General features: G+C 48.8%; 1 protein-coding gene across 2 annotated transcripts in view; it reads left to right on the top strand.

Moving 5' to 3' along the window:
• Positions 1-10913: 10913 nt before the first annotated feature.
• The window catches only part of RHBDF1 (rhomboid 5 homolog 1), a 35980-nt gene continuing 35105 nt past the window's right edge, over positions 10914-11788 (top strand). The window contains exon 1 of one of the 2 annotated variants that reach the window (XM_083872762.1): positions 10914-10965. In XM_083872762.1, coding sequence (XP_083728888.1) covers positions 10955-10965 — 11 coding nt within the window. In that variant the 5' untranslated portion in view covers positions 10914-10954. The remainder of the gene's footprint in view (positions 10966-11788) is intronic. The other variant, XM_083872764.1, reaches the window with a different exon arrangement.

Below are 11788 nucleotides of genomic sequence, written 5' to 3'. Positions count from 1 at the left end.
TATGGCAGACACATTTCAGTCAGTGACAGGGGGTCAGCCTGGACAAAGAGAGGCTGTAATCAGAGACCCCAGGAGAAAATTCCTGAGTAAAGCCCTGGGAGCATCTCATATCTCAGGAGACAGCAGCTTTTCCAGGCTGGATGCTTAGGACTTAGGTGATCATCATCAACAGCTTCTGCATACACATTTAGCTTTCCCTTTTCTAAGTTCCTGTGTGGGTGTGTGAGAAAAATCCCCTGCCTCATCCATTGCTGGAATTTCTGGGAATTGGGCAGACTGTGGCTGCAGTGTTACCGTCTGGGGCTTGGGATGCTGATGGTGCCAGAAATAGTATTTTGCAAGCAGCAGCACGCAGCAGCAGTCAGATTCCACTGGGCTATCATTATCCCATGAAACATTCCTGTGTCTGCAGTGGGACATGGGGGCTGAGGGTCAGCAGCCACCTTTAGGCTGTCCACCACCCCAGCTCCATCCCAGCTCCATCCCAGCTCCATCCCAGCTCCACCCCAGCTCCATCCCAGCTCCACCCCAGCTCCATCCCAGCTCCATCCCAGCTCCATTCTGCAGAGGGAGGTGAGTCAGGCCCTCGGCTCTGCTGCTCTGGTAGCTGGAGAATGGTCCAGATCCTCCCATGATTCCCAAAAAGCAATCAGGGACTGTGCTCTGGGGAGCTCTGGTGCAGGTGATGAAGTCTAAGAGGTCTGGATGAGCTGTTGGCTCTGCTGGGCAGCCCCCAATGCACAAGTGGCTCCTGAAGTCCTGATAAATCCCACATCCATCTCCTTGAGGGCTCTGGGAACATTCTTTTGGAGAAGATGGGGAGGCTGAGGACTGGCTCAGCTCAGCTTTCCCTCTCACAGCCTGCCAAGCTGGGCTTACCATGGCTTTGCCCAGACACACTGAGCAAGTGCTCTCCAGGGCTTGGTCTTGTTTCCTTCTTTTGTTCAAGACTGAAACCAGATACACAAACAAAAATGTGAGGCAGATGCTACCAAGTTAGCGGGAAGTTGTTTGGACATCTCCTCCCTGTGCCTCCCAGGACACTGGGATGTGTCCTCTGCTGACCAGGACCCCCTGTCCTCCAGGGTGACACCCTGGGGCTCAGAGCTGTGCTGGGATTATACTCTGTGTGGAACATTTATTGCCTCTCTTCCCCGAACGGATGGAAATATTTCTGTTGTCCAAAATTAGTTTCCAAATGTGTTGGAGTTTTCTTGCAGTAGGAATTCTTGAAAATCTGGTCCTCATTGTGAAGTGGAATGGCAACTTTTTCCAAGCCCCCTTCTTTGGAATTTCTCACTCAAAGAGAACAGCAGATTTTAAGCATTTTGTCCCAGGGCAGCTCTCAGGATCGCCCTGAGAGGCTGAGGCAGGGGCTCGCTGGGTGCTCTGAGGCTGACAGGATTTTCACTCTAGCAGTGTTTTGAGTGTTACAGCTTAAAAAAAAAAATATCACTGTGCTGGTGTGGAAGATGCTTCTCATCTCCTCCAGTGAGACTGGGCTGCTTGGGGTGTGTTCATGGAACCCTGCACGAGTCCTTCACAACACCCTTTCTTTGCAAAGGGCTGCAGAGCTTTGGGTCATGCACCCCAAACCCACGCTGATACAATGAGAGTACTTTACAGCGAGGCAGAGTGTCACTAATCTTATTTAAGAATGACATATCTTATTTTCCATGTCTTTTTTGTACCATCTGGACCTCTGGGGAAATATCTGGAGTGGCCTGGCAAATTCCCAATTGCACATCTGAAAAGAGTTATTTTCAAAAGGCCACAAAACCAACTGTTTGTGAGGGCTGATTTCAGAGTCTGACTTCACTTTGAGCAGTGGCTCCTCAGTGGTTTGGTTACCAGGCTTTTTTTTTTTTTTTCAAATTTATGACAAAACTCAAGCTCAAGACAGAAGACACAACTGTCTTTCAACATTAGGATGGACTCTTTAGCCCTGAACAAAAAGGCAGATAATTTTATTTGAAGCCTTGATTACAGAATCTCTTTGTTTGAAATCTGTCCAGAGAAGCATTATCTCATTGCACTGAACAACCAGCCTCAGCGGGCACCAAGGGAGCATCTATGTCCAGGCTTATTTTGGGACTCTGATCCCAGTGGCTCTTTTGCTCAGAAGTAGGTCAGATTTTAGTCCCTTCCCAGCAGGAAAATTAAGAGCAAGTTCAGATACAAGATTTCCAGGAAACCAGAAGAAATTGCTGCTTCTATTTCTAGAAGCCCTGCCAGGGACAAGCTCCTTTGTACTCAGGCTAACTCCTCTCCTAACTTTACCATATGATTGATGATTCAAATTATGAGGTTTCATTTCCCATTTCTACCTGAGATTTCCTGTTTGGGCCCTTCCCAGATGCAAGGAGAAAGGTTACCACAAAGATATTTATGGACCTAGAACTAGAGCTGCTAAATTTGTAATTGCCCAGCCCCAGGGTGGAACATGCTTTTAGCTGAATCATAACTGTAAGAATACAGCACATACCGTGAAAAACTGGCCTCACTTGCAGCACCACTCACCTACAGAGGCTCCTTGGGGGTGATGATGTGCAACAAAATTATATTAGACTTGGTGAGGGCTGACTCTGAGTCAGCAGCACTGGATGCTGTGGTCTCTCCATCTTCCCTGGTCTGTGACATGCCCAGAGTGCCGTGCTGGCAAATCTCCTGTCTTTCAAATGCTTCTCCTGGAAGAGTTTCTTAAGTGTTTGGTTTTGGTGCTTCTGGGGATTGCTGATTTTTCGTCAGAAATGTCCATTTGGAATCAGAAGCAGCACAGTGTGTATATCAGCCAGTGGTTTATACAAGATCAGTGCTTAAGATGCTGCAGGTGAATCTCAGCTCAGCACCAAGGCTGAAGAGCTTATGCTGGAGATGTGTCCCATCCAGGAGCTCTGGGATCCCTCCCACATGCTCCTGTTGGAATGCCAATGGGGCTGATGAGCCTAAAGGACGTGTGCACACCTGAGACTTGGAGCATTACCCTCAGATCCACCAAGCAATATATCAAGTCACCTTTGCTAATCAATTCCACTTGCAGCTAGATCCAAACTTAACTCAGGAAAGGCATGAAAACATTTCTCCTCTCCATGGCAACCACACGGAAAGGATGATGGTGGGGATAGGCCCATTTCCAGAAAGGAGGGATGCACACTTTCCAAACTAATGAGGCTGGAGTGGCTCCTCTCTGCTGGGGCTGGGGCCTGATCCAGGAGATGTGAGTACCAACATGCCTTGGCTCTCTGCCTGCAGCACCCCTGTCCTCATCTCTGGTGTCTGAGCTGCCAAATCCTTCCACATTCCTGACCTAATCCACCCTCAGCAGTACTTGCTGCTCCTGCCAGGGGCATTTCTGCCCCTCATCTCAGGACCACACTGTGGCAGAGTGGGATGCAGGTGTGTGGCTGGGTGTCTGTCCCGCTCAGACAGGGAGCCCTGTGCAGGCAGCCCCAGGCTCCTCTGTCACTGCTGCAGCAGGGCAATGTTTATGGTCTGCAGCCAAGGTCAGGTGTGAGCACTGCTGGCATGTACAAATAGCCACTGCTGAAAGAATAAACGCTCAGTGAGCAGGAAGGGTCCCTTGCTGCCAGGAAACCACATCTGAGCTCATTTACCACTGCCCTGCTGCTAATCATCGTCAGTGGGCAGCTTTGGTGGTCAGCTTATCAGCACATTGCTGATTAAATAGCTCCAGCTGAGACAGCCTGAGCCTACCACAGAATCAATTAGGTTGGAAAAGACCTCTGAGATCTCTGAGTCCAACCTATGACCAAACACCACCTTGTCACCCAGCCCTGAACACCGAATGCCACATCCACTCTTTCCTTAAACACCTCCAGGGATGGTGACTCCACCACCCACCTGAGCAGTCCATTGCAATTGAATCGTATTTTCTGTGGAAAAGTTCCTTCTAATGTCCAATCTAAACCTCCCCTAGTGCCACTTCAGGCTGTATCACTTGTCTTCTTGCTGGTTGCCTGGGAGCAGAGCCCAACCCCTGCCTGGCTACCAGTGTGGTTTGTGCTCCTGTGAAAGATCATGGGGCCACTGCAGTGAAATCCTGCTCAGTTACAACACCCGAGTTAGAGAGATGGTGGCACTGTGGAAGAAATACACCTCTGTCCATCAGCACAGCTATCCTTCCCCATGGGCTGTGGCCTGCTCTTGGGAAGGCTGTCCCTTGTTTTGCTGGATATGTCATGGACATGAAGAAGTTTGCAGATCCTCCCCAGGAGCTGAGCAGTGAGTGTGGCTGCAATGATTGCAGACACTACATGGGTGTTTTCCAGCAAAAGGCCGTATAGGAGGCTGAAAAGGGAAACCATACTGCTGGCAGTCATGGATGACAAAAAAACCCACAGAACCAAAAGCCAGCCTTGAGAAAACATCCTGATCACCTCCCCCTGCAACCAGGAATCACCACTGACCCATTCACATCAGACACTCTTTCTTCTGTGAGCTTGCACAGACCCAGGGACTCCTTCTCCTTGGCAAACCCATGGTGTGCCCAGCAGGGACACCCTGCCACCCCAAACCACTCCTGGGAGCTCAGCTCCCAGACAAAAAGCATCTGGACTGTCCTTATCCTGGTCTTTCCTACACTTCTCCAAAGCATGATGGAGCTGAGAGGCTACGAGGAAGGATCTGTGGCTGCCAGTATGAAGGTGGCATTGTGCTGAGGAAGGTTTCTCCACTTTTTCTGATTTTCCTGCTATAAATGAACCTATGAGCTGAAGGACAGCTTTGTCCCCGTTCCCTCAATGTCTTCCTGCAGGTTTTTAGACAAGACATTGAGTCTCTTGATCCCAGAGAGGATAATCACTTCCATGGCTGTTGGCAAGGGTAGGAGCTGGCTGCCCTCAGTGCTCAGTAGCTTGAGGCTGAGCATTTGCTCCATTCCCTTGGTGAGAGGAGGGATTATTTACTAGGGAAAAGATCCTCATTAGAGCTGGAACATATCCCAGGGACCAGTGACCTCAAGAAAAAGCAAATTTGGTGGTGAAACCAAGAGCAGAGGTGAAGAGGCCAGTCTGGTGATGGGGTCTCTGCCCAAGCCGAGTGGCCGATGCTCTGCCAGGCTCAGGGAGCACCAGAGGCACAGGGTCCCCACAGCACCGAGCCTGGTGTGGGGCTCATGCCCCTACTCCAGCCCCCCTGCTCTGCAAACAGGAAGCTGGCAAGCAGCTGCTGAATAAGTCATTTTGGGGAGTCTGTACCAAACTGGCTTTCAACTCCTGAATGTGTAGGAAGGAAAAAGCCGTGAATACGCCTTTGTGACCAAGTTTGGCACCAGTCACACTCTGCAAAAGGGACAAGAATGTGGCCATTTAGAGGGGATTCAGCTGCCCTTTAAGAAATGAAACGATCCCTTCCCTTTCCTTCAAGGCTTTATTCAGGGGAGAATGGGACTGAGACAGTGAGCAGCTTCTTTCTCTTTCTGGCACTGAGGGCTGTGATCCAAACCGTCGATATTGGAGCACAGGACAGACTCCACTCCAGGGAAGCTGCAGAGCCCAGGGATGACCCTCTGATCCCTCCTGCTGCAGCCTGGCTGGGAAGAATTTGGACTGGGGCAGCAAAACTCCAGATCTGCCCTTTCCTGGCTGATCGCGTGCGCCCTGAGGTGATTCCACTGGGACTCCAGCAAAATATCTGTCCACCTCCTCCAACAGGGCTCAGAGGGCTTCTGGAAACAGGCAGTTTGGAAGGTTTTGCCCTTTTCTGAACCAATTCCCCACCCAGTTTTTGAGAGATTTCTGTATATTACATGAAAAAATGGACCATGTCCAAGCATTTGCGGGATTTGTTTTTTTTTTTCTTTTGGAAAGGCTTAGATATTTCATACAGATCTTTCCTTTGTGAACAACTTGAATCCAGGGGTTCTGTCATAATTTGGAATGAAGACACACTCTGTTTTATCAAACCCTTCAGGATGCTGGCTGCCTGCCTTCTGCCTAGCTGAAGCTTTGACCATATTCACTGGTGCAATTGTCACATCCAGGGACTGAGGGAATGGGTCTCTGGGACAGCCAGTCTGCTTTAGCTGAGGCTCCAAGAGGGCAGCTTGGTCACACATGCACCCAAAAGTTTTCCAAAGGGTGACTTAGGAATCTTCTGACTGACTGGCTTTGGGACCTCACAAGTCCTGAAGCAGTAGGAAGCTTCAGATGATTTCAAAATGCTTCACGTGCCAGGAAAAAGAAAAACCAAGCAAGACAGATATTAGTAGGTTGGCTAGTGCTGAACCATGTCACTCCACTGGGATCATTTGATCCACGTGTGGACTTTTTGTAAGAAATGTTTGTAATAAAATATTATACATGCAGTAGGTTTGGGTGGAAGTCAAGATTAACAGTTGTTCTCTTCTGGGCTTTCATTTCTTTCTTGCCTTCCCCTTGTTCAGCATCTTATGACAATCATAAACAGAGTATTTGTTAAAAACTTTGCTGGCAGCTTCCTCTTTCAGCCATGTCCTGCAGAAGGTCTGGAAAGGCAGAGACAGCTCCACCAGTGCTTCCTCAGCTGAGGTTAACTCCAGCTTCTCTAGTTCCTGCTCTGAAACTTCTGCTGGAAAACTGGGAGCCTTTACAGCCCAGCATATTTGACAGATGTTTGTAGGCTCATTGCTGATGGGGTTAAAGTACAAATAATCCTTCTGCTCCTGTTTGCATAGCACCAGTGTTTTAGTGCACACCACAGCATCCTGCCTCAGGTCCTCTGTACAGGGGAGAGGCAGAGGAACTGCAGAGCCCAGGGAAGGGACACTGCAGAGCTGAGGGGTGGCTTTGCTCTCCCTGAAGGATGAGGTGGAGCAGGTTGAAACCCAGGGGCCCTGCAAGGGCAGGAGGCTACAGGAGTGACAGGGGAACCGGCTGCACACTGAGATAGGATCTGTCCCTGTGAGAGTGGAACAGGACACAGGACACAGACAGGTGGGAACTCTGTCCTTGGAGGACTTGGAAATCCAACAGCAAGAGACAGAGCTCATAAAACCTTTGGAAGCTGGTAACACCCTCCTCTTCCATGGCTACTGTTTCAACCAGAAAAATCAGGAACAGTGCAGAAGGGACAAACCAGCAAAGCAGTGACAGACTGGGAAGAGGAGCCATTTGGAATAGTTTTTATACTAAATATTATTGTTCTTTAAGTCTAACTAACTGCAGGGTGACATGGTTAAATTAGTTGTTGCAGGAGATAAGATCTTTGTTACTGACTCTCTCAGAGAGAGTTGATTTTACTTTGAAATTTCAGCTTCTTACTTTGTTACTTGCCTATGCCAAAACTATTCTTAGAGATTTGTGTAAAAGATTTGCTGGATTTACACAAAGTCCTGTTATTTTTGCTGAGCAAGTTCTTTACAAGCTTGTTGTCAGTAACTGAATTATTTTTCTCCAATTACCGAGTTCATATTTTTACATCAAGATAGCATATCTCTGCTCTTTCTTCAAAAATGTAGCTTATTGCTGACAGACAAACCAAAATTATTCAGCTCGTTTATGAACTCCATCAGTTCATTTATGAATAACTAACTGGAAATTTTTGTTTTTATTTTAATTTTTTTTTTCAATTCAATTCCCTTTTAGTTAATACAGGGATTTAGGAGATGGAGAGCTTCACTGTGATTAATGTAAGTTTGTGTCTTTTCTTCAGTTTTCTGTCTGAACTAGATCACTCCTTATTGCTAATTCTGAATGTTCTCTTTCAATCCTTGTCCCCTGCAGCACCTTAGAAGCCCCTGGGCTCACCTGGAGGATGCCCTTACTGGCTGCAGGCTCCCAAACCTTTCTGCTCCACCTGGCAATCTCTCACAGTGCTTTTGGGGATTCTTTGGCACTTGCAGGCTGATGTGCCTGTTCCTACCTCTCGTGCTCCTCTTCTCCATCAACAGGAGCGACTCTTAGTACTGGAATCAAGTGTGACACCAGTAGCTGATACCCAGCCCTTGTCAGGAGGGCTAGGTATCAAAATCCCCACAAAATCCCCAAAATGGCACCATGACATCGAGCTCACATTCTCTGGGGCTCATTTTTTCCTTCTGGCATCCCCTCCCCTGTCAGTAGAACCTGGACATTTACATGCAAGTCCCTGCTCAAAACCCAGGCGCCCCAGAATTACAGATCAACAACTGAAAGGTAATTTGTGCATTTTGGATTCAGGCTCTTCCAGGGCTGCATTCCAACAGCGAAGGTTTGATCACACCCTTGGCCACTGCTCTCTGTATTTGACTGCTTTATAAGAGTCCTTGTGTGCCTCTTGGAAATAAATCTGCCCAGTTTTGAAATTCTGAAGCAATATTATTTCATCTCTTGCCAAGAGTGGATTGGAAAATGATAAGAGTCTTTCAGGCTACATAAGAGATATTTTGGGAGTTTTATCTTACTTCTTCCATGACATTTTTATTCCTTCCATATGAGACACACATATATGTATGTTAAAAGCACCTTTTTGTGTTGAAGTACACAGGGGAGAAGGAAGCTGTTTTGCTAAGTGACATTTCCTAAATATTTTGGAAATCATAGCTTGCTTTACACATGTTCTTTTACTTCCCCCCCCCCCTCTTTTTTTCCCCCCAATGAATTGACCAAAACAAAAATCGCTGTTTTGATCTGTGTGGATTTTCTGGGTGAAATACAATTGAAAAGAAATATTTCTGTATGGGCTAGCCGTGAAATCCTAGTTGTATCTCATTTCCACTCCTCCACCTCCTCCTGGCACTGCAAGCACACACATTCCCTGTGGCCAGAGCCAGGAATGATCAATTGCAATTAATCTGGGCAGAAAATGAAGGGTTTGAGTTTTGATGTGATTTCCTTGTGCTCTGCTGGGCAGCAGCTCCTATGGCTGTGAATGGTCTGAGGTACCACCATCTTCCCAGATCAACATTTTGGCTCCTCTCCCTGCTTATCTCCTGCTCCCCAGCCCCAGGTGGACTCATTGATGATGTCTGTGAAGAGAATTATATATTCTGATTTGGGCTGAATAAGCTTCAGGCAAGGATGGTGGGGCTTTGCTTTATTTCTGAACCTCTTCCATGGGCTCAAACCCCCAGTGCCTGCAGGGCTGCTGCCAGCTCAGCCCAGGGCACATCCAGCACCTGAGCAGGTGCATGGAACTGCCAGGCCAAAGTCACCTCTGTGTCCCTCCTTCACACAGTCATGTCTGCACTGTCTGCTGCTGCCTGAGGGTGACAGAGGTTTCACAAGACCTTCCACCCAGTTTGAGGTTTTTGAACTTCATGTAAATCGAGTGGACTATAGGAAATCGAAGTTGCGACATAGCTGCTTGTTAATAGAAGTTGTTTGCTTCTTTGGGATTTTTTTGGGGAAGTGAAAGGTTTGCACTCCAAAAAATGTCAATATTTTTTTTTGCAGGTCAGCAGCACCATCCCCAGCTTGGCCTCCACTCTGAGGGTATCTGCACTTCCCAGCACTTTTCACCAACACTCCCACGGTGTGTGAGAGAGGGCCCTGCTGAGGCTGGGTGCTCAGGGCAGCCCTCACTGCTCTCCCTGGGGCAGAAAGCTGGGCCAGCTGCACACCAGGAGCTGGCTAGTGAGGGACAGGGGGAGATATTTCTGTAGCAGCTCTGGTGAACAGATCCTGCTGTACCATCCCCACTTCTCCTATCCACAGCATCCCACAAACACATGTGCAGCTGGGGGTGAAAACCTGATCAGCCGCTGGTACCCAGGAACCTGGTTTGCTCCCCAGCAAGGGGCTGCTGGTGCCCAGGAACCTGGTCTGCTCCCAAGCAAGGGGCTGCAGGTCCAGCCATCTGCCCTGGAAAGGCATTCCCCAAAGGGAATCCCCGTCCTTTCCCTCCTGGCAGTTCCCTCTCTGGCTCCTGGCCAGGCCACCTGTGTTTGAAACTCTGTGGGACTTCGCTTGGGTTTCTGTGTTATTAATCCTCCCCAGAAGAAATCCCAGGCCTTCCTGGACCTCTTCCCTGTTTGCTAGGACAGCTGCCAGGGCTGTGCTGCTGCTTCATGTCAGCACAGGAGGCACTGCAAAGCCCGTGTATTTCCAGAGGGCAAGGGGAACTCTGTTTTTACTGGTCAAGGCTGCAATCTGATGCTCTCTGCTGTGCTTGGCAGGTATTGGGATGCTTTCTTGGCCTAAACACTGCACAAAGCAGGTCAGAATCGAATCATTTGTCTAGGGAACTGGTGGTCTTGATAAAAACAGACCTCTGTGCCCCTGGTGTGTCCTAGCTGTCCTCACAAAACTGTCAGGCAAGGCACACAGGTGGTAACACCACCATTTCCCTGCTTGGATTATAATCCACATCCAGTGGAGCCACAATGTGACACTTGATGACACAGGATCAATGCTCCAAGGAGTGTTGCATACAAATGTGCATGCAGGAGGGGATGCAGCTGGAGATGAGGTGTTGAACAATTCTCTGCAGTACCTGAGGGCCATTCTGAACCACTCCTGGCCACTGCAGACCCAGCAGTGCCTGGCTGGAAGCAGGCAGGTGTGTGGCTCACGAGGCCTGGCAGCAGTTTTAGCAAGCTGCAGCAGTGAAAATGCTGCATTCACTGCTGATGGATATCTATTTCATTGGGTCTTTAACCATGTCTTGTGGCAAGATCAGTTTCTCATGGGCTTCAAGTAGAGAGGAAATTCCAGTTTCCAGCAGAGAAGAATGAAGCAAAATTCATGTAATCACATGTTCACCTTAAACATAACAATCACCAAGAAAGAGCTCTCCTTCAGCTGGTGCTCAGAGGCCACATTTCAAATAGAAATATTCCCTGGAGAGGGAGAAAACAAACAAGGTTTTTGGGCTGGATGACCTGCTCCAGGCCAGGAATGGTGGGGGCTCAACACTGAACTGCTACCATTCACCACCTCGTGCTTGAGCAGTCAGAACCTGGCCTTAACTCACCTTATTCCATCTATTTTATGCTAGGAGGACCCAGTGCACTGAAGGAGAACCACCCTGGCTGGTGATGGCAGCAAGGTAGGTGTTTCCTTTACCAACAGGATAGATTTAATCCAGCTCTGCTCTTCTGGAAAAGAATCCAGAGTCTGGGAGCTGGGCAGGGAAGCAGAGGGGAACAAGAATTTGTGGGATTGGGTTAGCAGTGCTGTCTGCAAGAGTGTTCTACAGGAGCAAGAAGTCACGTTTCAGTGACAGAGCATTGCAAAACACACATACTATTGGCAGGAGGCAAAGAACGAGCAGGGGTGGGTCAGATTCCTACTCCAGCTCCAGAAAATCCCTCCTGGGAGATGCTGAAAGGCCCCTGCGAGCGCATTTACTGGATGCTGCTTTTCCTTGTTTATGTGGTAGAAAACATCTGAAAACAATTTGTGCCTGGTTAAGCTTTGCGGACAGTCGGGGTTCTGCGTGAGATTTGGTCTCCACCTCAGCCAGGACTAGCTGGGGCTGCTCTGCGTTTGCTCATTAGCTGATGAGCCATGGATATGGTTAGCAGGGCTCTCTAGGGGCTGCCTTCGATGTGTGGTGGGCACTTTAGCAGGGCTGGGTGCGGTGCCGATGAGCTCAGCCCGTCTGGATCACGCAGGTCGGCGGGGAAGATGCAGTAAGATGGGAAAGGAGCATCATCCCCCCCCCAGTTATTACTAACGTTGAAAGCATCTGGAGCTGTGGGTTGGGGACCTGCTCAAGAGGGATGTGCACCCTGCAGGCCTCCAGCAAAGCTCTGCGTGAGCAACACGATGCTGACTGATGCTCCTCGGAGGATGGATGGATGGAGAAATCTTCTGCAGCAATCTCAGGACAAAAGTCGAGGATGGCTGAGCAATCGAGGTGGGAGGAT

Source organism: Zosterops lateralis (genome assembly GCF_965231275.1).
Source record: "Zosterops lateralis genome assembly, chromosome: 15".
Classification (NCBI taxonomy): domain Eukaryota; kingdom Metazoa; phylum Chordata; class Aves; order Passeriformes; family Zosteropidae; genus Zosterops; species Zosterops lateralis.
The sequence above is the reverse complement of the archived record's forward strand: the minus strand, read 5'-3'. Positions and strand labels throughout refer to the sequence as shown.